The 22,912-nt window shown below is 46.7% G+C and overlaps 2 protein-coding genes across 4 annotated transcripts in view; both read left to right on the top strand.

Annotated features, from left to right (window-relative positions):
- Window positions 1–12,369, top strand: part of TJP2 (tight junction protein 2) — a 66,665-nt gene extending 54,296 nt beyond the window's left edge. For all 3 annotated transcript variants that reach the window (XM_031054149.2, XM_031054150.2, XM_031054148.2), the window contains 13 exons: window positions 680–830; window positions 1,597–1,705; window positions 2,365–2,575; window positions 3,824–4,011; window positions 4,972–5,067; window positions 5,175–5,254; window positions 6,292–6,502; window positions 6,913–7,013; window positions 7,388–7,600; window positions 8,024–8,134; window positions 9,080–9,412; window positions 9,841–9,926; window positions 11,465–12,369. In XM_031054149.2, the coding sequence (XP_030910009.2) occupies window positions 680–830; window positions 1,597–1,705; window positions 2,365–2,575; window positions 3,824–4,011; window positions 4,972–5,067; window positions 5,175–5,254; window positions 6,292–6,502; window positions 6,913–7,013; window positions 7,388–7,600; window positions 8,024–8,134; window positions 9,080–9,412; window positions 9,841–9,926; window positions 11,465–11,633 (2,059 nt within the window). In that variant the 3' untranslated portion in view covers window positions 11,634–12,369. The remainder of the gene's footprint in view (window positions 1–679; window positions 831–1,596; window positions 1,706–2,364; window positions 2,576–3,823; window positions 4,012–4,971; window positions 5,068–5,174; window positions 5,255–6,291; window positions 6,503–6,912; window positions 7,014–7,387; window positions 7,601–8,023; window positions 8,135–9,079; window positions 9,413–9,840; window positions 9,927–11,464) is intronic.
- A 2,235-nt stretch (window positions 12,370–14,604) lies between these two features.
- Window positions 14,605–20,860, top strand: LOC115947423 (SUN domain-containing protein 5-like). Its single transcript, XM_034073089.1, has 10 exons — window positions 14,605–15,104; window positions 15,456–15,523; window positions 16,255–16,316; window positions 16,513–16,553; window positions 16,824–16,920; window positions 17,509–17,593; window positions 17,977–18,077; window positions 19,163–19,330; window positions 19,642–19,725; window positions 20,549–20,860. Exons 1-10 carry the CDS (start codon window positions 14,605–14,607, stop codon window positions 20,750–20,752), a joined length of 1,410 nt encoding a protein of 469 aa, XP_033928980.1. The 3' UTR covers window positions 20,753–20,860.
- The last annotated feature ends 2,052 nt before the right edge of the window (window positions 20,861–22,912 follow it).

Below are 22,912 nucleotides of genomic sequence, written 5' to 3'. Positions count from 1 at the left end.
TTGGTGAAGGGGAATTTATAATACAGGCTTAGGGTATTACTGAGAAAGGCTGACAGATAAGTACTGTCCTCTGTGTTGGAAGGTCACTCAGACATACAGCTTTTCTGATAGCAAAAAAGCTGAGCCTAGTTCAGTGCCATCTCCCACTGCAATATGAAAGGACTGATTGTTAACACACCAATAGAGTGTACTTGGAAATACTTCTTATTACAAGAGAACTTTAAGACTTCCGTGTAACAGACATGTTAAACTGCAAATAAAATAGGTATACATCTAATTCATATGACAGTTCTTAAGCATACAGAGGAAAGAACAATAAGTATGATTATTTGCAACTCAAAGTGTTTTCACAATAAAAAACACCTCTGAGAGAGGATCTAGTACATAGGGGACTATTCTGGGACTTCAAGAACAGGGAGTTGTTCTGCTCTGTCAAGTCTGTGTATACTGCTTAGATCCTCTTCCTAGTTAAGTTTGCACTCTGAAAAACGCAAATTCTCTGCTTCCTTCCTTCAGTGTTTACCTGGGTAAATATAGCCTAAAGAGTGAAAGAAAGGGACCAAGAATATTATTAATTTGATTTTGTTGAATGGGTTGCAGTTATTTTTCTCGACAACCTGTTATTGTCATATGCCTAACATCTGGCCTTACTTCCTTTTCCTGTCTGTAAATCCTGTAGTCCTAATACAAAAATGGTGAGATTCAAGAAAGGGGACAGTGTTGGTCTACGACTGGCTGGTGGAAATGATGTAGGGATATTTATTGCTGGAATTCAAGAAGGCACCTCAGCTGATCAGGAGGGACTGCAGGAAGGAGATCAGATTCTTAAGGTATGAGTAGAAGTATGTGTCTGGAATGCAAATCACCTTTGTGTGTTTTGTTTTCTTCTTAGTGGAAATATGGAAGAAATTATGATCTTACGAAGTCAAGTGATTGTTTTAGAAGTGTATGTGTCTGATGAAGAAAAGAGTTTTTGAGGGAGATTGCATGCCAAGGTTTAGTTTGTTCAAAAGATTCTGTGAAAGGGATAAGTAGGAAAAATACTAATCAAGAAAAATGTCCCAAGATAGGAGAATAAATTTTCTATACACGATAGGAGAATAAATTTTCTATACAATGCTTCTTCCTAGTGTTGGATAAGGGGAAAAAATGAGCCCAGGATATTTTTCCTCTTTCATCTTTCTCCAGTTTCCTTGGGAAACAGTTATTTATTTTCCCAGTTTCTGAATTATATAATCTACATCATTTTGTCCTCTTACATTCTTTTTTTGCTGAAAATTAAAATAGGAAACTAATGTATTTTTTTTCTGGCTCTTTTCTCTTGTGATAGCCTTGATTTTTCAAGGTCTTTTGGAGCCTGTTAAAGAAACAGTCTAGCTGTACACATTCGAGACTTTGTTACTTGAGAAAGATTGCTGTTAACTGCTGTAATAAAATATTTCTTATGGCAGTGCACATCAATATTGCCTTAAAAAATAAAGTATAATAATGGAAAAGAGTATTTAAGATTTCTTTTTTTTTAACATGAAACAAAAATCTACCATTACTCCTTTTATTTCAGGTGTTGATATATAATTTGTTGGTTTTTGTACTTAGGTAAACACTCAAGACTTCAGAGGCATTGTTCGGGAAGACGCTGTTTTATATCTCTTAGAAATTCCCAAAGGTGAAACAGTAACAATTTTGGCTCAAAGTAAATATGAAGGTAGGTGCTTTGAACAAAATGTGTGTATATTTATGAAGCTGTTTTGTCAGTGAACCACCAATAATCTCTGTTGTGCTTATTCCTGATAGCATTTAGTTATCCTCCTTTTCAGTCCTTTAGAAGATAGCTATATTCCATACCATGAGGGTCATACAGGTGTGCGTGCGTAATGTGTTTTTCAGAGCACTTCTCCATCTCTCATTATTAGCAGATAGCATCTATGCTTAATCCTGAAGCATGGCAATTTACTGCTTGTTCCTTCTGCTTTTCTGTCTGTACCAGCTGGCCTAAGATCTTATGATGTTAGCATTCCTTTTCTGGCAGTCATAAAGGATTCAGTCAGACAGCAGCAAATGGACAGGTTTATGGATGAACAGTTAAGAAGCAAGCAAAGCCTCTTGCTTTCCTGTTGGAGACAGAGCCCACTGTAATATTGAAGCTGCCTTTTGCTTTGGGAAGGTGCAAGTACCTTTAAGGACTATATGTGTTCAAGTATAGAACACTGGATAAAGTATGTGTAAGGGCAATGGATGTGAAGGCTCTTTCTGGGGGGTTTTTTTAAGTGTGTGTGTGGGAGGACTTCAAAACTGTTCTCTAGAATGACAGCTTTATACTCTTTCATACTTGAAAGAGTAAATAAATGGGAATTCCTGTTTTAGTCTACAGAGACATCATGGCCTGTGGCAGAGGAGATTCATTCTTCATCAGGACTCACTTTGAGTGTGAAAAAGAGTCACCACAGAGCTTAGCATTCACCAGAGGCGAGATCTTTAGAGTAGTTGATACACTGTATGATGGCAAACTGGGAAACTGGCTGGCTGTAAGAATTGGAAGTGATCTGGAAAAGGGCATCATTCCAAATAAGAGCAGGTAAGGTGGCACCCTGTTTTCCTACCCCTTGTTAGAAGTAAGATTATTTTTTTTCCAAAAGTTTTTTCTTCCTGGCATATATTTCTTCCTTACTAGGCCTGTAAAACTGTAGGTTATAGAACCCCATGGCATTAGGTGAAGCGAGGATGAGAGAAGATGGCATTACCTACATATAGTAGATCAGGTATTTGCGACACAGAGCTAGAGCTCCTGTCTCAGCAATCAACGAAGCATGGACCAGCTGCTTCAGTTCGTCTTCTAGAAAATGGGTGCAGGCTCCTTTTTTTGCCTTTCCCCTAGTTTTCTTCCCCTCACACCACACCCTTCCCTCCTTCCCTCCTCCCCACCCCCCTTTTCCAAACAAATCTCATAAAATGAAACAAAAAAAGCCTATACCTTAGGAAGCTCATGACTGTGTGTGCAGGAATACTCTGATTAATCTTTTTTTTAAGGAACTTAAGTGCTTGAATTTCTTTTGTATATCCTAATGAAAAATGTTTCAAAAATTTATTCCAAGGTTAATAATTTCTTGGTAGCTGTAGTCCTTATTATTGTGTGAAATACTGAGTAAAGCACAGCAATACTGTTTGCTTAAATAGCTTTCCTAGTCAGAATTCATGTGAGGGAAAAGAAAGTGTTCAGATGTGCACAATGCATGAAAGTATTAATTCATCAACAAAAAAAAATCACAGTATTTTTAGACTATAGCTTTTCCATTCTTAAGGATGGTTGTAACTTGAACATGGAGGGGAAAAATGCTCACAATTGCATTGTACTGAAGTTCCCAAAATATGCTGCTTATGCAACTCCCCCACCTCTTTCTCAGTCAGTACATTCTGTCCTCTCTGTTAATTGATCTCATAAAACTAGCCTTTGTTTGTATGCTGTAGTAACTTGACTTGTAAGGCCTAATAGAAAATAAAAGAGTGACAGTAATTTCTTAGGCCTTCAGTTCTGACTTGGATTTTCACCACCTCTTTGCAGCTGCATTCTTTTATTTATGCTTGAGAGTTACCAGTTTAAGGGGACTCATGTCTGCCCACCAGTCTTGTAGCTGTGGCAAGTCAGAGCATTTTTCTGACACTTTGTTCCAAGCCAAAAGAACCTGGACTTCTCCATTCTTTCAGCCATTCATGGCCATCTGGAAAATTACCTGTTGCAAATTCAAAGCGTGTTGTTCTTCAGTGAAAGCACTTTTATCCTTTTTGAGTAGTTCTGTAGAAATGAACATTGTGCTTTCTCTGTTAGAGCTGAGCAGATGGCTAGTGTTCAAAATGCCCAAAAAGATGGCTCAAGTGATAGGGCAGACTTCTGGAGAACACGTGGTCAGCGATCTGGAGGGAAGAAGAATCTGAGGAAGAGTCGTGAAGATCTGACAGCTGTTGTATCTGTGAGCACAAAATTCCCAGCTTACGAGCGAGTTCAGTTGCGTGAGGGTAAGTGGCAGTGTTGTAAATTAGCTGCCTATTTATTGCTGGCTGATTTCATGTACAAATACTTGGTTAGCTGAGTAAGTGATTTTGAACAACTTGTGTTCAGTGTTATATCTGAGCAACTTGAGGTTAAAAATTAGCAAAGGAAAAAAAAAATGAGCAGGATTTTCTTGTTTCCTCAGCTTCCCCTTGGCTAGCTCCGAAAATAAAATCCATATGATCACAAAAATGAGCTTGCTCATAAATAGCAAGGTAGTACACATTACCTTGAGGCCAAATAAAGGCCAAGTATTCTCAGGAGATTGTCCAAGTGTAATCAAGGTTAATGTAGTCCATTATCTGTAACTCTAAACTAGGTCTATTGCTAGTGATGTTGAGCAAGTCAAGATAATTTTCAGGATATTCACACGAGATATTATTGTGAAAATAAATAAATAATATAAAGTATCTTAAAGGTGCTCCCAGATGTCAAGATGAAGACTGGGCAACAGAATGGCAATCCCCCATTAACTTTTGAAGACTGTCTCTGTGCCTGTTTTGACAAAAGCATAACAGAATTTTGCATTTCTTTGCTTCTTCAAGCTGCCCTACAGTTGATTTAGCATTTGTATGTTTATTCCAACAAAGCCTCCTAGTCACAGTTCATGCTATTTTGCTGGATGGAAACATTACTGAAGATCTGCATGTTTTCAGAATGCAGAATCCTCTCAATACATCTTCATTAGGGAGAATAAGGAAGCTGTTAAAACAATCTCTTTTGCTTTCTCAGGTGATAAAAATACCTTTCTGTGTGAGTTATGCTGTTGCACAAACTTTTGAAAGATTTTTTTAAATATATTTTTTAATATCTTCCACTTACTCATAACCTTGTGTAGTAATTGAGGGTTTCACCTGTGCCACTTTGGTTGTGGTATCAAACCAGTCTTATCTGACTTTGCTTTTCTGCAAATATTTTTCTTTCAGCTGGTTTTAAGAGACCTGTGGTAGTATTTGGCCCTATTGCAGATGTTGCTATGGAGAAGTTGTCAAATGACTTGCCTCACCTGTACCAGACAGCAAGTAAGTTGTCCTCCTAGCTTTCTTACCATCCTTAACTGAGAGAAGGGATAACTTAATAATCGCAGCTGCCTGGCCACTCTAGATAAGTTAAAATGTTCTCTTTGCAGAGACAGAGCCCAGAGATGCAGGTTCAGAGAAGTCAACTGGGGTGGTGCGCTTGAACACTGTGATGCAAATCATTGAGCAGGTGGAGTATTTTTCTGTGAAAATTGCTTATGATCAAAGGCATGTCATTTGATTTGTTTGCTCTTAAAACTTGTAGAGTCCTCACATCTTCACTGCATCTGTTTTGGAGTTGTTCAGCAACGATTTTTATACTTTTCTTAGCTATCCTCCAAATAGGAGGGTGAACCCAGTATTAGAAATTAAATTCTCCTATCTTAAGTCCATTTTAAATTTGAATAGTTGGGCATCTGTGTACTGCATGCTTTCTGAATTTGACGTGGAGGCTTTACTGTCATGCAGTGCTCTTGCTCTACTGTGACCAGAAACTTAATGGTTTAGATTGCCTCAGTTACTGAACTGAACTACTATTGAACTGAACAGGAAGTGACTATGACAACTAAGTGGCATCCACCGAGACTGCATTGGCTCTTTTTTAGTACTGTTTAAAGATCAGGTAAATAGATATTAATCCAGAAGCCTAAAAGCTTGGGCAAAAAGAATGTACTCCACAGCTTGCCCAGCGCCCAATAAAACCAATGACAGAGGGGTTAGAATGTCATGTAGAAGCCTGTTCAGAGTTCAGGCCCCACTGGAACACATATTTGAAATCCCCATTCATCTTTGCACTAGAAATATCTGAGAAGGAAATATCAATGTGGGGAAAAAAAGTGAGATTTGCTTCAGCTAGTAAGTATAGATAAAAGCTTACAGTTAACAGAACTATTGTGGTAGTGGAATGTGTGGTAGGGGGAGGTAGAGAGAAAAGCCAGGGAACTTTCACTATCTATTAAGAAAAAAAAAGTGGAATAAGTGCACTTAACACAAGAATTAGTTAATGTAAGAATGTGGACATCCAGGCAAAAGCTGTTCAGAAAAATTGAGCTGAAAGAAAAAGGCTGTTTGCTGTGGCTTCTGAATGTCATATAACTGTGGGGGAAAATTCCACCAAGTTCTGTTCTTACTTGGACAAAAAATATCTTGTTTTCTAAGATACTATGTTCCAGCTACCTCCTGTTGTTCTCCACAAGCAGCACACTGATAGGCCTTTCTTGTTAACAGGATAAACATGCTCTGTTGGATGTAACTCCTAAAGCAGTGGACCTGCTAAATTATACCCAGTGGTTTCCAATTGTAATCTTCTTTAACCCAGATAGTAAGCAGGGTGTGAAAACCATGAGACAAAGGCTGTGTCCTACATCTAACAAGAGCTCTAGAAAACTTTATGAGCAAGCAAACAAACTGAAGAAAACTTGTTCCCACCTCTTTACAGGTAAGGAAGAATATGTGTCTAACTTGCTTACCCAGAGAGTAGTGGAGGTGACTGTGTAAGTCTTGAGATATCACTTACTACTCTGTATATTACCTCATGTAGGCTGGAACTGAAAGGATGTGAAGGTATGATCATAAGCAGTCCCTTGCTTGGCTTTTTCCTAAATTCCTTATTGTGCCAGATTCTAATACAAAAGAAACTGTGAATCAGCATACTGTCATCAAATGATAAGTGACTTAAATAAGCTTGGGAAATGGACAAACAATAGGAATATCATGCTTTTCTCAATGATCTAAATTAAATGGCTGTTCTCACATAACTAGAACAAAAAATGTTAAACAGCAAAGACTGGATAAAGGATCACATGGCATTTGTTGTGTATATATACTTTTTCCTTCCAATTCTTGCAGCCACCATCAATCTGAATTCAGCCAATGATAGCTGGTATGGTAGTCTGAAAGATACAATTCAGCAACAACAAGGAGAAGCAGTATGGGTATCAGAAGGAAAGGTAAGCAGTCAGTCCATACTGTACTAAGCTGTACAGATGTCTCTAGACATTATTTGCCTGTAAAACTCTTCAAAATTTTGTTTGCCAATGTCGGATAGGTTAGACATATAATTTGCTGATGTCTTTCTTGGTAACAAAAGATTACTTATTACTGTTCTTTCTGTTAACCTTTGGAGCTTTCATCTCTAGTGCTGTGGCTAGAGGAGAATAGTTAGGAAGGATAAACTTTTACAGAACTTTCCTTTCTGATTCTGCATTAGAGTTATTTTCAGTTTTGCAAAGTTGTTATTAAGGAGTTGTTCAGCATGATGCTAAGACCTAACTAGAGTCTAATTCTTATATATTTAATCTTCTTAATTCTTACTATTTTGTAGATGGACAGTATGGAAGATGATGCAGATGATCGTATGTCTTACCTTACTGCAATGGGTGCTGACTATTTGAGTTGTGACAGTCGCTTGATCAGTGACCTAGAAGATACAGATGGAGAAGGAGGTGCATACACTGACAATGAACTTGATGAGCCTTTGGATGAACCAAGGATTTCATCTGTAAACCGATCCTCTGAACCTGTACATCATGAGGAGGTGAGATCATAGAATCATAGAAGAGTTAGGGTTGGAAAGGACCTTAAGATCATCTAGTTCCAACCCCCGAGATGACTGGATTTTCAACAGGAATGTACTTTGGACTTTGTGAAAGCCCTGTACATATGGCTTAAAAGTGAGTTTTTTAAACTGCAGCTTTATCTTAACTCTGCTAGTGTTTAGAGCTGCACTGTGTAGAGTAAAATGGCAATAGCTCTGCTTTTCTGCCTAACTCTAGGTTTTCTGATGAGGTCTCATCACCTTGAATTTTGCAATTATATCTGCAGTGATTTTGGTCAGGTTGCTGACAGTCATTTGACTCCTGGTTACTGTTCCCAAAATAGTAAACTTGAGCGAGGGGTAAAAATTATTGAATTAGTGGGTACTGCAGTGATTTTTATATCTTTTTTTTTTCTTTCACAGAGCTTAAAAAATATTAATCCAGAACCAAGGGCACAGTTGAGAAAAGCTGGTAGCAGGGAGATCCTTAGAGAACCAAGTCCACCTCCAGCATTCAAACCAGAACCACCTAAGGTAAACTTGTAGAAACAAACCTCAATACAAAGTCGTTCTTCCCAGAGAACTCTCCAGGTGGGACATCAGGAAGAGCAACAGTAGTGATTAGAGTCTAGAAAACATTGTAAGTGCAGAGAAAAGGAATGACTGGGGTGTTGCAGCAGAAATCAGACAGAAAAAGGATAACAGTTCTTTTCAAATATATGTGGTCTCTTTATACAATAAGAAAGTCTGTTAACAATTTCAAAGGCACCTTTTTAATTCAACAAGACCACATGTAGGCTGATCATCAGGAAAAGTGTATCTGATGGCCATTATTGTGAAGCACAAAATCAGAATCTACCACCTCTGAAATCAGTCTCCACCACTAGAAACTCATGGTAACTGTTTATTCCAACCTTGCTCAGGAATAGTGACACAGTGGGGAAAAATTGACACCAAATTCTATTTTCGCAATTCCTGGTGTACCCTGAACCCAAAGTTTTTTCTTCATGAGGATGGGTGCCCTTTCATACTGCATATATTCAGAATATATTGAAGTATGACTTAACAACAGAGATTGAGCAGAGTAGGACATGTGTAAGTTAAAAAAGATGCAATAGAAAACAGGTTTGGGTCCTGTGCACTTCTCCTCGTAGTGATATTCTACATTAGGTAGTACTGACAAATAATTTGGGAGGGCAGTTTTCTCTGTGCTCTCCCCTAGCACATGTTGTAGTTGTGTTAATCCTTAACAAATGGGGCAAACATGTCTAAATGTGCTAGTCTTCTGTAGGTTGATGTGTAGTATATGAGCGTACGCCCAAAATGTTGCAGCAGCTCAAATAACTTGCAAGTGTTTCTTTGGATGAAGATTGACACTATGAAATGCATAGACAAATTACTAATTTCAGATCAAAGCCTTAATTTGAAATGAGAGTTATGAAGTTGCTGATGTCAACTTTGCTTATTTTATACTTACAGGGAAAGTTACAAAACAAAGAGGATCTATATGACTTCCCCAAGAACTATGACTCCAGATCAAGTAATGTTGCTGTCGGCAGTGAGACTTCATCTGTATCAGCTAAAGCAGCACCACCACCTGTTTCTGTGAAACCTGCCTTTGGGCGTCCCGTCCTGAGAAGCTCTCAGCCTGCAGTCCCACCTGCAGAGGAGGAGGCAAAGTTGGAAGAGGAAGGAAGTGAACAAGAAAATACTCCAAAATCTGTATTGAGGAAAGTAAAAATATTTGAGGAGATGGATCATAAGGCAAGGAAGCAAAGAATGCAAGAGCTACAAGAGGCCCAGAATGCCAGGGTATGAAGAAAAGCATTCTCCCCCTGCTGTGCTTTCCACCAGATAGAACAGCCTGCATCCTGAATAATGCAAATCATGCCCTTGCATTGTGTTGCTTCTGGGAAGCAAAGTTTGGGAAACCACACATTCAGACATACTCTTGTGTGGATTGGATGTAAAAAGAGGACATGTTTTAAGGCTTCCTACTGTAACTATAGAAAGCTGACTTCTGTTAATCCTGTTGCTTTTGGCAGTTCATTGTTTTCACGTGCACTTGGTATTACAACTCCAGCAAAGGATCATATAATTGTAGGAACATGAATAACATAGTTATCAATTTGTGCTTTAATTGTTTCAGATCTAGCTGTGATCTGCTAGATGTACCGTCTAGGGTCCCTAATAGTTAGACTTAAAAAGAACATTTATTTTTCTCATACTTTCTTTTCAAGCTTGAGATAGCTGAGAAGCACCCAGATATTTATGCTGTCCCTATCAAAACACAGAAGTCAGAACAGAACTGGCCTCAGCCTATGAGGTAAGGTGTACCCAGTTTAAAGCATTTTGTCGTGATTGTTCACCAGGAGGAGGAAGGCTGATCTTGCCAGTTTTCAGTCATACAAATAATCCTGCTTGGTATATTGCTTTGTTGTTGTGCCTCAAAGATTACTGTAAGATGGGTCAAAACTTCAGTGAACTCGTTTTGTTTTTCAGAGTATTTTTTAATTTCTATTCATTCGTGCTGTCACCTCTTCTTTTTTGAACTACATGCAGAACTAGATTTTTTCCGAGATCAGTATTACTCAGCTTTTCTGCATTCACATCCTCTGATATCTACTCTTTCTGTGCTGAACACCTGATGACTGTTAGTCTATCCTAACAAAAATTGCTGGTTTAATTACTTAATAACACTTAAATGTTCATTCAGTTACAGATGTGATGTCTGGGTATGAAAAGTGAGGATGAAACTTGTCTGAGGTCACTCATCAAGTCTCATCGTAGTAGCAGTCTTTCATTAAAATTCAGTGACCTCTAGACAGCTTGACCATGGTGTCTTCTTACCCTACACACTCTATTTCTGACTTGAGCAGTCACCTGTGCAAAAGCTAACACACTGTATGATGTCTTCTGCTTTGCAGAACTTTGTTTTTCTCATCTCTTAGTAACAGCCAATAGATGATGATGTCATAATATATAATCTAAAATGCAAAAATTAAGTGATTATTTTCAGATTTTCTTGGTGGGTTCAGAAAACTGTCTTTTTTTTAATAGGTTCAGAAGCTTTTTAGAAGTAGTGTAATCTTTAACCACGTACACGGAATGTTTGCTTACATACAGAAATCAGTGCTATTGCCATTCTATGGGAATGTTAATGATTGATTCAAGAGAGTATTAAGTATTGGGATAATGGGGAAGGAGGATTATGTCTTGGTTTTGTACACCAGGGATTGCAAAAATCATGGCTTTTGAAACTGAGAAAATGCCTTTCCCTGGCAGACTTTATTTCTATATATCTGCTTAGTGTCACATTAAATGGGTAGCACCACAGTGTACAAAACCCAAATGTGTGGATTATTTCTGCCCACTTTTAAGGATAAGAGCTCTACTGAGAGTCTTGAGTGAGGAGAGAAGGCTGCCAATTTAAGAAATGTCAGATGAGAAGACTTTGAGACAGGAAACTGGGGATGCAAAAGAAGCAGCAGGCATAGAAAGAATCTGATGCAAAAGTAATTGAGGAAAATGTCAGTTGAAGTAGCAGGAGTGGCTGAAAACTTCTGTGCTCAGGGAATAAAGTTCTGTTAAGCACTTCGTGGGTGTGTGTGCGGTGGTGTTTAGTAATACTACATTTGGCATTCCTCCAGATAGACTGAATAGATCAAATCTGAACATGAAATTCCTGATGGAAATATCTCTTCAAATAGGCTTATCATGACCATGCAATTGTTTAGGGTCTAGAAGGGGCTTCATGAGCCTTTCTAGGTTGTTGTGCATGGCCATTAAGCCATTGCTAAGCATAACTATTTTTCAAACTAGAAGTAAAGAGTCTCTCTCTCTCTCTCTCTCACTCCCTGTTAGCTCTAGACCTCCAGAACCTCAGAAACCTCCTGTTAGACCTTACCTAGAGAACCGTGGCAGTTATGGCAGTGATGCAGAGGAGGAGGAGGAGTACCGTCGGCAGCTATCAGACCACTCTAAGAAGGGCTATTATGGACAGCCATCCAGATACCGGGACACAGAATTGTAGGCTTGCTAATATGTGCATGTATAATGCTCTTTTAAGTTTTCTTCCTTCACAGCCAAAGTGGAGCAGTAGTTAGTCTTGAAAAGTTATATTTTTATTGGGGGTAGTGTTGGAGGGTACGCTATTCTACTTAAACATATCTATACACTGGAACTGAAAGAGTTCATTTTTTTGGGGATATTAATTATTTTGTTAGCATATAACAGAAGAAATCTCCTACTGCCTGAATGCTGTTGCCTGTTTTATAAGGACCAAATCCTGAAAGGTTGTGTTAATTTTTAGTATTTTCATACTTTTAACATAAACACCCTTTTTCCCTTTTTGCTGCCTTTTTGGACTGTTGTATTATGAAAGTATGATCTCAGAGATACATGTCTTCATGCAATAGAACTAAATTTGAAAGTTCAACCAGCAGTAAGTGCCTTTAACAAGAAGCATTTTAAACTGTTTTGACATCTGACACTTAGTGCAAAGCCGTAACACACTAAAAGGGGATTGACTGTTTTACCTGTCTTTTTTACCAGCTTCACAGTAATAGTTTTCTTTGCATGTTATTTTTCTAAGTTCATAGATGCATATGCAATATTTCATAAATACTGACTTTACATCATAAAGGTGCAATTGACTGGGTTGTTGGAAAAGACCAGGCTGTACTTAAACAGAGATAATGATGTAGAAATTCAATCATGTATTAAAATTTATACAGACTGCAAATAATAAAGGATATATTCTAGACAAATACTATGTATCTTATTTTTCTTTTGAACAGTATTAGTTTTCCAGTCTCTGACTTTCATGAGTATACTTACAGCAGTACACTGTTCAGTTCAGAGTCTCATCTCCTGCTGTTCAAGTAGTAGGAAATGTTACCGTTGATGTTGCTTCCCAGTGTTCTGAATGTGGTTTTAAAATTTGTTGTGATTTAAAAGAAAACTGATGCAGAATCAAAGACTTCCCGCAAGAAACTTATCTTTTAGAGTATTAACTTCTGCCTCCCCATTCCTGTTCTTTATCTGTAATTCTCCTACATGGACGAAAAATTCTTGAAAGGGTTAGAGGGAAATTTCTTTTAGCCAATACAATAGAAAAGATGGCTTTCTAATGCTCTTTTAAAATAAAAGAAGGTAGAATTTGGCCAGCAAACAGTGGCAGTGCCAGGGGGGAGTGGCAGATGCTGGGCCCGGGGCGGAAGGACCCAAGGGGAGTGAAGACCAAAAGGCAAGGTGAGGAGCTCGGGGTGGCTGTGAACTCCTGCCCCAGCCGCGCTGGTAAGGAGCTCTGTGCTCTTATCACTGGGTGCAGAGCAAGCAGGTGTGGAGGTTTCTGGAGGTTCTATGATTCTATGCCTTGGCACAAGAGCCACAGTCCCCCTGGCCTGTGGGCCCAGGTGTGAGGTGTAAAGTAAGGCAGCAGCACCCGGCACAGGCCCCCCAAGGCTCAGGAGCTCACATGCTCTGGCTCCCGCAGCAGCTGCCAGAGGAGCGAGTTCTGCCTCTCAGGTCGGGGCTGTGATGGCTCCAGATGGGCTGCACCAGGACAACAGCAGTGTCTCTCCCATTCTGCCTCGTGCCCTATTATGATGTCACAGCCATAACCTCATTTCTTGTCTCCCGGGGCTGGTATGAGGTCAGTTCCACGGCTGCCTGCCTGGAAGCAGGTCGTGCTGTCCTGTGGCACTGTGGCTGTGGAGGGAGCACTTCTGACAGGGACTGGCTTCAGCTTTTGCCTGCGCGGCTGTGCCTTGGACAGGCAATTCTCCTGGGGTTGAGAAGCCCGCTTTCTCCCCAGCACGTGGCAGAGAAAGGCTCCCTCAAAATCGCAAGGGGCACCGAGATCCCCTTCCAAGAGGAGAGCTGCCCACAGCGTGGACATTAGGTGTGTTAATGGAGGATTTGTTCCTCCTGGGGGCCTCAGCTTGCTGTGAGCACTGGCAGAGCCTAATTCGGGGCTGGTGGGGGACACGGTGGAAAAGCTGACAAGGGCTCTATGCAGAGCAGGAGTCGTGGAGCTTGGGGAAGTCGCTGGAAGGCCCCATGAGGCCCCAGTCCAACTCCAGCACTGTTGCTGCCAGTGCCAGCCCGGGGTCCTGGTGGGGAGGGCACTCGGGGATATCCCTGCTGGTCTTCTGCACGAGCTGTCTTAGAGTGCCTCCTGCAGACACTGTGCAACTCTGCGTGGGCAGCCTCTAGCGGAGCCGTGGGACAGCTCAGTCTCTCTCCCTGGGCCTCTGATGCAGAGAGCAGCCCAGGGGACTTCTTAGTGCTGCCGGGATTTTGGGAAGAGGCGAAGGGCTTTGGAGGAGCCTGTGCCCTCTTTCTGATCGGCACAGGGCCCCTGGAATGCCCACCCAAGGCCAGGCCGATACAGAAGGGCCCGGTGGGCAGAGGATGACATAGTGGAAACGGCTGTGACACCTTGCTGCTGCACCACCTGGCCCCCACCATGGCGGGCCCGTCTTCGGGGAGCCTTCCCCAGCCCTGTCTCCTGGTCAGGGCTTCTGTGCCGGCAGCTCCCACCTGCCTCGGATTACATGGCATGGAGACAGAGCGGAACAGGGCTTTCTCTGGTTTTCTGCCCCACAGACTTACCTGTTCTCAGGCGGTCCAGGCCATGACCCAGCAGCAGCCTGCATGCTGCGGGGACAGCTCACAAGACGATGAGAGTAAGTGCAACTCTGCTATCCCCTGCAAAGTGCTCTGGACTCCCCTGGAGCTGGAGGAGATGATGCTGGCATGACTGCAGCAGACTGGGGACTGCAGGCTGCCCGGCTCTGAGTGTGCATCTGCCCAGCATTTTTTTGCTGGGAGATGAATCCAAAGGGGAGTGTGAACGCTCACAGCCTGTTAGCACCTGACCACAGTCAGGGTGGACAACTTTCTCAGGAAAGATGCCAAAGATCCTCCCGCTCCCTCCTGCCTCCCCCTGATGTTAACTGAGCCAAAGAAGGTGAGGTCGAGAGGCCGCCTGTCACCCCATGTTTGGGGCTGCACACAACATCCTTGCAGAGCCGGCATCATCCTGCTCCAAGGACAGCCTTGCACCAGCTCAGCTATGTGACTGCCGCAGCGCTGGCTACTGTTTCCATATCCGTCTGGGATCCTCCAGCGGCCATGGGGTACACCCCTACGGTGGGAGCCCAGAGCCTGAAACCTCCCGCTGCCCTCCTTCCCGGGACACACCGTCTGTGATGTGCCTGCAAGGGATGCTGCCTGGCCCTCCCTCCTTTGTTCCTACAGTGCACACAGCTGCCCCCTCTGGCCCTGCCCTAGCCACCGCGCTGGGGAGAGATCGCCCTGCCCTGGGAACAGTGCCCAGCTCCTGCGGTGTCTGCCGCTCATCCCAGTGGGTGTGCTCAAGCAGGCTCCTCAGGCTTTTGTCTGGTTACTTGCCAGGTGTGGTCTTGATCGTTCTTGGTCATCTGGCGCTACCTCTGCTGTTCCCCCAGCGATACCTCAGTGCCTGCATCTGCAGTGTGTGAGTACAGCACGTGTTCACTGTGGACTTTGGGAGGGAGTGCGGTGGGCTGGGGGAGGCTGGCAGTACTGCGGACCAGAAGAGCGTAGCTCCTGCTGGCAGCTGCCAGGGCTGGGTCAGCTGCTTGGAAAGCAGTGAAAGCAAAACCCCTCAGCAGCCCCACTTGCTGCATGTGTCAGTGGCCGAAAGCTCGGCCACCAGGGTTGCCCTGAGCACAGAAGAGTGCTCAGCGTCAGGGCCAAGCCTGTGCAGTAGAAGGTTGTGCCATGGCCTCACAAGTGAAAACGCCCCTGTACAGGTCTCTGTCCCAGTCCACGAGCACTGGTAACACCAGGATCCCCTCCGTTTCAGGAAAGAGATCACCCAGACGAAGAGCGCATGCTTGATGATCCTGTGCCTGATCTTCTTAGCCGCTGTTGGTGAGCACTGACCACCCCCCGCTTGTGGTAGCACAGACACACTGGGTGAAAATTTCAGATGAGGGAGAGGTACAGGAACCTGTGTGGAGGCCTCCAGCCTCCCTCTTCTGCAGCTCTGGGACCTCCCTACATGCAGGTCCCAGCCGGCCCAGAGACAACTGCGGATGCACACAGCGAGAAGGCTAAGCGAGTAGGACCCTTTTGAACAGAGGTCTCTCCTTTTGTACAGCTTTCGTCTGCGGACAGGCTGTGCACAAGGTGCCCCAGAATGACTTGCCTAGTCTGCAGACCCATGCATAGAGGCAGGATGTACTTCCAGCCTAGCTGCATGATCAGGACGTGTGTGTGCAAAAGGCAGATGGGCAGAGCTAGATGGAGAAAACAGCCTGCAAAGCTGTGAATGGAGGCCAGAGAGGGTCTTTCACAGAAATAAGAACCTGGTTGCTCCTGTAGCTCTACTCTTAGAGGTGTGCTGGAGGAACCAGAGATAGTGACAGCTAGGGCCAGAGCTGGGCATCACTTGGGAAGCAGCGCCAGCTGAGCTGAGGCTCCTCGGCAGTGCCAATCAGGGGGAGGGACAGAGAGATGGCTGTCTCGCAGCCCATGGAGCCCCATGTTGGTGCTCACATCACCCCAGAGAGAACCTCTTGCTACCCTGGTGTGGGAGGAGACAGCAGGAGTATGGGGATCACTAGAAACAATAGTAAATTTTCTCTCATGCTGAACTGCAGCTGGTGCCTACTTTGGGACCTTTCTGCCAATATGGATGGTGCTGCCGCAGGAGGTGTCAGAGGTCAGTGACTGTTGTGGGACAGGAAGGTCCTGCAGAGGAATGCTGTGGACGGTGGGTGGGTAGAATCACCAAACCCTCTGTCTCCAGGCCGTGAGCCAGAGAAACAGCAGCAGCTTCTGCTATGCCCTTCTAGAGCTGCTGGCTCAGCAGGGCCCCTGCAGCTCTGGGACTCAAGCAGAGAGTCTTTCCCTTTCAGGTCATGCCAGACAAGCCTGTGAATGAGTTGACGTCTCTGCGGTAAGAGCCCTCCCCCGTTCCAAAGCTCATTTGGTGTAGGAGTGGCAGCTGGGCCTGTGCTGTTTGCACTCCCATGCAAGTGTGGTACCCAGGGCTTGTGCTTTTCCCTTTCTTTGCCTTTTGCTCAAGCTGGAGGTGAAGGGAAGCACTCACAAAGCAGGGAAAGAAAAGGCGGCTCGAGCACCTGCGTCTCTACTTGCCTGCCTCTGAGCTTGCAGGTGCAAGAGGGGCTGAGCAGCTCTCTGACAAGATCCGCTCTGGTGTCTGCAGGAACTCATTCAGCATGCTGGGGAAACAAGCGGAGGGGGTGCAAGAGCTGAGGACGGCGGTTACAAGCCTGGTTGCAGACCTGAGAAGTGTGGAGAAGGTGATCCTGCACGTGGGAAAGAGGGCTGGGACGGGCAGGACCCCACAGAGGATGCTTTCCTGGGACTGCTGGTGTAGTTTTCCTCCTCACTCTGCACCCCATACCTCACCAAGGGTTGGTTGAGTTTCTGCTGTAACGTCAGCTTCTACTGGTTGAGCTTCTCTGCTGTAATGCCCCTTCCCCTGGCCAAGTTTAATTGGGCATGTCTGGCAGTGGAGAACTGCCCAAATCCTTCTACCGGTGCACTGGAGCCTCTAGTAATTCTGTCCTGGCCCCAGAGAGCAGTGACATTGTATGTCCTCTCAGGAGTATCTGGCCCTGGCAAGTCTGAGCCTGTCAGCAGGCTGAGCTGGACAGTATGGAGGTGGAGAAAAGGCCATTGGGCCCAGACCCACACCTTGCCTGTGGACACGAACTGTGTTGCCAGGTCTTCACTCTCCTGAGAAGGCTTTGAGCCTGGCAGCTGTTCAGACAAGGCTTGTCTTGTGCTTCCTGACTCAGGCTCCGTCCTTCGCTCTGTGCCAGCACTCCGCGCTCACACTGAACATCCTTGCTGAGGTGGTTGTCTGGCACGTTTCATTTCCCCAGGAACTTCAGGACCTAAGAATGGCAATGTCTGCAATGCCTTTGGAAGAGAGCATCCAGATGTCTGCCTGGATTCTGAAAAGCAAAGGTATGGATGCTGGCAGGCAGGTCTTGTGCTGCGCTCCTCTTTAGCACTCCCAAATGAGGCCATGCTGCAGACTCCACCGAGCTTTCCTGGGGACTGAAAGCAAGTGGTTAGGGTGTCCTTTGTGCTCCACACAGCAGGGCCTCAACTTCGGCCCCCTGCCCTTCCCATGGGGACTCGCAGTCTCCCGGCACCTGCAAACCTCCTCTCAGTGCACACACTGTGAGAGAGACACTGTCACTGGTCATCGGCATGCCCTTCTTGCCTGCATCACCTCTGAGGGCACAGGGCTGGGGGACTGGTAGGCAGCCTTAGAAATACCCTAGAGCCACCAGACCCTTGGAGCCTGCGGCCTCTCACAGTCAGTTGCCCTCTTCTCCCTTCAGGGACCGTCATCGACCTGCAGAGATCCCCCAGGAGCTATATGTGGCCCTGCAGTGTGTTCCGTTTTGCTTGTGATTCAAACCATCTGGATACTTTTGTGCAGGTATGGTAGCAGAGAGCCTCAGTGCTGCTTTTGTGCCCCCTAGTAAGGTGGAGGGCAAGCCCCTAGGGTGCTGTTTAGCCTGAAGAAAAGGAGGCTGAGGAGAGACCTTATTATTCTCTACAACTACCTGAAAAGAGGTTGTAGGGAGGTGCTTATCTTTCTGTCACCTGAAATTTGGCTCAGGGCAGGGATGGTCATGGTCTTGTGAGGTGGATGCAGTTGGGCTGCAGCAATACAACAGCAGGGGCTCTCCCCATTTCCTGCCCTCTCATGGCCCCATCTGTGATGTGAAACACACTGAGGTGCTGGAGCACATCCAAAGGAGATGAGCAACGCTGGTGAAGGGTCTAGAAAACAAGTCCTCTCAGAGTGGTGGAAGGAAGTGAGGTTTTTCAGCCTTGAGAAAAGGAGGCCTAGGGGAAACCTTATTATTCTGTACAGCTGCCTGAAAGGAGAATGTAGCGAGGTAGGGTGTCCATCTCTTCTCCCAAGTAACAAGTGATAGGACAAGAGGAAATGGCCTCAAGTCGCATCAGGGGATGTTCAGATTGCATATTAGGAAAAATTTCTTCACTGAGAGCCTTGTCAAGCACTGGAACTGGCTGCCAAGGGTGAGTGACCATCCCTGGAGGTATTTCAAATGCATGCAGATGTGGCACTTAGGGACTTAAATCAGCTGTGGGCTTGGTAGCCCACAAGGGTCTTTTTCAACCTGAATGATTCTAGGATGCTCTCATTTCCCTTAGCAATCCCAGTTGCCTCCCCCAGCTCCGAACGTCACTTTTTAGATAGGGTATGGCAGGAGTCAGGGGAGATGCAGAGCGCTGGGCAAAGAGAGAGCTTTCTCCAGAGGTCTGGCTCAGGTGTGTGGTTATCAGACATTTCAAGATGGATGTTTTCCTCTCCCAGGGAATTGAGCAAGTCCTCTTTTCCCATCTGGGAAGACGTCTGGGCACTTCTTCCATTTCCCAACTCACCACTCATTTGAGCACAAGTGCTCTGCCACCAGTACTACTGGCTGCAGTGGTAGCAGCACGGGCCATGTCACACCCTCCCCAGTAACTGCTGTTGCCCTCTGCTTGCAGATGGATATTTCCCCAGGATACTGCTGGCCTTTCCAAGCACCTCAGAGCCAGGTGGACATTCGGTTGCCCACACAAGTCCAACCAACAGCGATCACTGTGCAGCATCCCTTGAAGGTGTCCTCTGGGCTTGGGGGCATCAGCAGCGCCCTGCGAGATTTCACCGTCTCTGTAAGTCTCTGCTGGACACTGGGGGCTGGGCTCCAGCCATGGGAAAAAGCTGTAATGGGGGCTTGCTGCTTTCTGTGGTCTCTCCCAAGCACTGCTGTGCCCCAAGGGGGGGACATTTGGTGGAACGTGCAGGGTGGTGTCATCCCATCTTAAGGCTTGCGTTTTAGCTCAAGAGCTCATCTCCACCATATCTTGGACCAGCATGCACTGGTGCCATGTGAGAAGGGCTGGGTTGCAGGCACAGACCCGGCATGCATGTTTTCTCATGGCTTAGATGAGCCTGACCTCTACCCTGTGCTTTCTCTCCCAAGGGAATGGATGGGGAAGAGGAAACTCTGCTCGGGACTTTCACCTATGACATAGCGGAACAGCCGATCCAGACCTTCCCTCTGCAGGTCTGGGAAGTGTGCGTGGGCAACACATCAGGGCAGAAACGTACATTTGCCAGCAAGTCCATGGCGGGAGGAATGTTGACGGTCCCTCAAGGGGCAGAGCTCCCATCCTGGCTGAGGCAGACGTGGCTGAGATGGAGGATTGGGCGAAGCAGCCCTCAGCAAGGGTAGCAAAAGCAGAGTAAGACCCATATGGACCCTACTGGAGGTGCAGCTGCCCAGAGCTCCCCACCTGTGCCTGCTGCTTCTTGTGGCCTTGCCAGCGACACACGTGCTGCACGCTGCCCTAAAATACAGTGTCAGGCGGTGAAAGCCAACAGGCAGCACCGTGGGAATGCCCCACCGGCAGTTGCAGGGTGGCCACATCTCTGGGCCTGAGCTCTGCTGGGTATGCAGCTGGAGGAGCCTCAAGGTGCTGCCACAGCCCCTGCCCAGCAGTGCTCCCAGGCCACTCTGCAGCACAGAGGCCACTCGGAAGGGAAGGGGTGGCAGTGCAGGGACCGAGCCTCAGCCATGCAGGCAGTGGCGGGGGGGACAGCAGCACCTTGTCCCAGCAGCAGCAGCACTTTCCCCAGGCTCCATTTTGGCCCTGACCCAGCAAGCCTCAGGTCTGTGCAGCGGCTCAGCCTGCTCACTCGGTCCAGGGCTTTGCTTTGCAGAAGCACAGGGGTGGGAGAAGGGAAGGAGGGAGAAGCTGTCAGCCAGGCCAGGGTGGGAGTGCACCTCCCAGAGCAAGGGCCAGGCTGGCAGAGGAAGACGCATGGGGCTTCCTGCTGCTCCTTGAGCTCCACGAGTGACACATCTCTTTGCTATGTTTGCTTTGCAGAATGAGCTTTCCAGGGCTTTTCAGTTTATCAGACTTGCCATACGGAGCAACTGGGGTGAGTCGTCCAACACCTGCATTTATCGAGTGAAGGTTCATGGGAAGGTAGTGGAAATGAATGCTGCCGGCAGGGGACAAGGAGACCTCCTCCTCCAGAAACAAAAGGAAGGAAAAGCCTCCAAGCCAAGGAGCATGGCTGGTTTTTAGCGTGGAGCAGAGCAATGTTGCTCCACAGGCCGGCTCAAAGACATAGCGGGAAACGTGGCCAGGCCTGTTGGAAACTTAAAAACATTTCTTGTAAAGGCCCAGGCAAGACACAGCAGTGAAGCAGTGATTTATTACACGTTTTTGCAAAAACGGGTGTCCTAACCGCCATCTTGTGGTCTTGTTCTGAACGTTACGTTCATTCAATGGCTGGTTGCAAAACCAGTATCTTGATAACTTTTTCCAGCCCCCAGAGGTGTGTGGAGACCGGGGAGGGGGCAGAACCCAAGGCACTACCCACAAGGAATTCCTTGCACAAGCAGGGAGAAACTCGTCTGGGCAGTTCAGAGGCGCAGCAAGCTGCTCAGGTGGCTTGTGCCTGATGTGACGGGCACTTTTGTCCGTTGCTGAGGCTGCTGGATCCTCCAGTGTGATCTATGCACGCTTATGTGGCAGCTGCACACAGGAGCCTCCCTCGAGGAGCAGCCAGAGCTCCAGAGAGATCCTGGTTCAGCTCTCCTGGTTCAGCCCCCTGCCATGCTTCCCCCATGCCTGTGGGGCCTTCCCATGCACCGTCGTTTGGCCTGCCTGCTCTGGTCCAGCTGTGGGGGCCTTGTGGAGGAGGAGTCAGGGGTCCCAGGGGTCAGGGAGGCCTTGAGGCAGCGAGAATCCCAGGAATGGGCAGTGGGAAACCTCAGGGAAGTTTCTGGGAACCTGTGGGGTCAGGAGAAAGGAGGTAGGGAGCAGGGCAGCCATGAGGCCTGGTGGCCACACATAGGCACCTGGCAGGCACAGGTGGCGTGATGGCGTGCTAGTGGAGTCACCCAAGGGACAGCATGTGGGGACTGTAGTGGTAGGACAAGTAATGGGTTCAAACTTAAAACAGAGGCAGTTCTTTACTGTGAGGGTGGTGAGGCACTGTAACAGTTTGCCCAGAGAAGCGGTAAATGCTGCATTCCTGGCAGTGTTCAAGACAAGGTTGTACAGGGCTTTGGGAAACATGGTCTAGAGTGAGGCGTCCGTGCCCATGGGGGCGGGGGGGGGTGGGGTGTGGTGTGGGGGGTGTGTGTGTGGAAACAAACAATCGTAAGGCCCTTTCCACCCCTAACCGTTCTATGATTCTATGATTCTGTGCCTTGGCACAAGAGCCACAGTCCCCCTGGCCTGTGGGCCCAGGTGTGAGGTGTAAAGTAAGGCAGCAGCACCCGGCACAGGCCCCCCAAGGCTCAGGAGCTCACATGCTCTGGCTCCCGCAGCAGCTGCCAGAGGAGCGAGTTCTGCCTCTCAGGTCGGGGCTGTGATGGCTCCAGATGGGCTGCACCAGGACAACAGCAGTGTCTCTCCCATTCTGCCTCGTGCCCTATTATGATGTCACAGCCATAACCTCATTTCTTGTCTCCCGGGGCTGGTATGAGGTCAGTTCCACGGCTGCCTGCCTGGAAGCAGGTCGTGCTGTCCTGTGGCACTGTGGCTGTGGAGGGAGCACTTCTGACAGGGACTGGCTTCAGCTTTTGCCTGCGCGGCTGTGCCTTGGACAGGCAATTCTCCTGGGGTTGAGAAGCCCGCTTTCTCCCCAGCACGTGGCAGAGAAAGGCTCCCTCAAAATCGCAAGGGGCACCGAGATCCCCTTCCAAGAGGAGAGCTGCCCACAGCGTGGACATTAGGTGTGTTAATGGAGGATTTGTTCCTCCTGGGGGCCTCAGCTTGCTGTGAGCACTGGCAGAGCCTAATTCGGGGCTGGTGGGGGACACGGTGGAAAAGCTGACAAGGGCTCTATGCAGAGCAGGAGTCGTGGAGCTTGGGGAAGTCGCTGGAAGGCCCCATGAGGCCCCAGTCCAACTCCAGCACTGTTGCTGCCAGTGCCAGCCCGGGGTCCTGGTGGGGAGGGCACTCGGGGATATCCCTGCTGGTCTTCTGCACGAGCTGTCTTAGAGTGCCTCCTGCAGACACTGTGCAACTCTGCGTGGGCAGCCTCTAGCGGAGCCGTGGGACAGCTCAGTCTCTCTCCCTGGGCCTCTGATGCAGAGAGCAGCCCAGGGGACTTCTTAGTGCTGCCGGGATTTTGGGAAGAGGCGAAGGGCTTTGGAGGAGCCTGTGCCCTCTTTCTGATCGGCACAGGGCCCCTGGAATGCCCACCCAAGGCCAGGCCGATACAGAAGGGCC

The sequence above is a fragment of the Melopsittacus undulatus genome, chromosome Z, assembly GCF_012275295.1.
Source record: "Melopsittacus undulatus isolate bMelUnd1 chromosome Z, bMelUnd1.mat.Z, whole genome shotgun sequence".
Classification (NCBI taxonomy): domain Eukaryota; kingdom Metazoa; phylum Chordata; class Aves; order Psittaciformes; family Psittaculidae; genus Melopsittacus; species Melopsittacus undulatus.
This window is presented reverse-complemented; position numbering and strand designations above follow the sequence as displayed.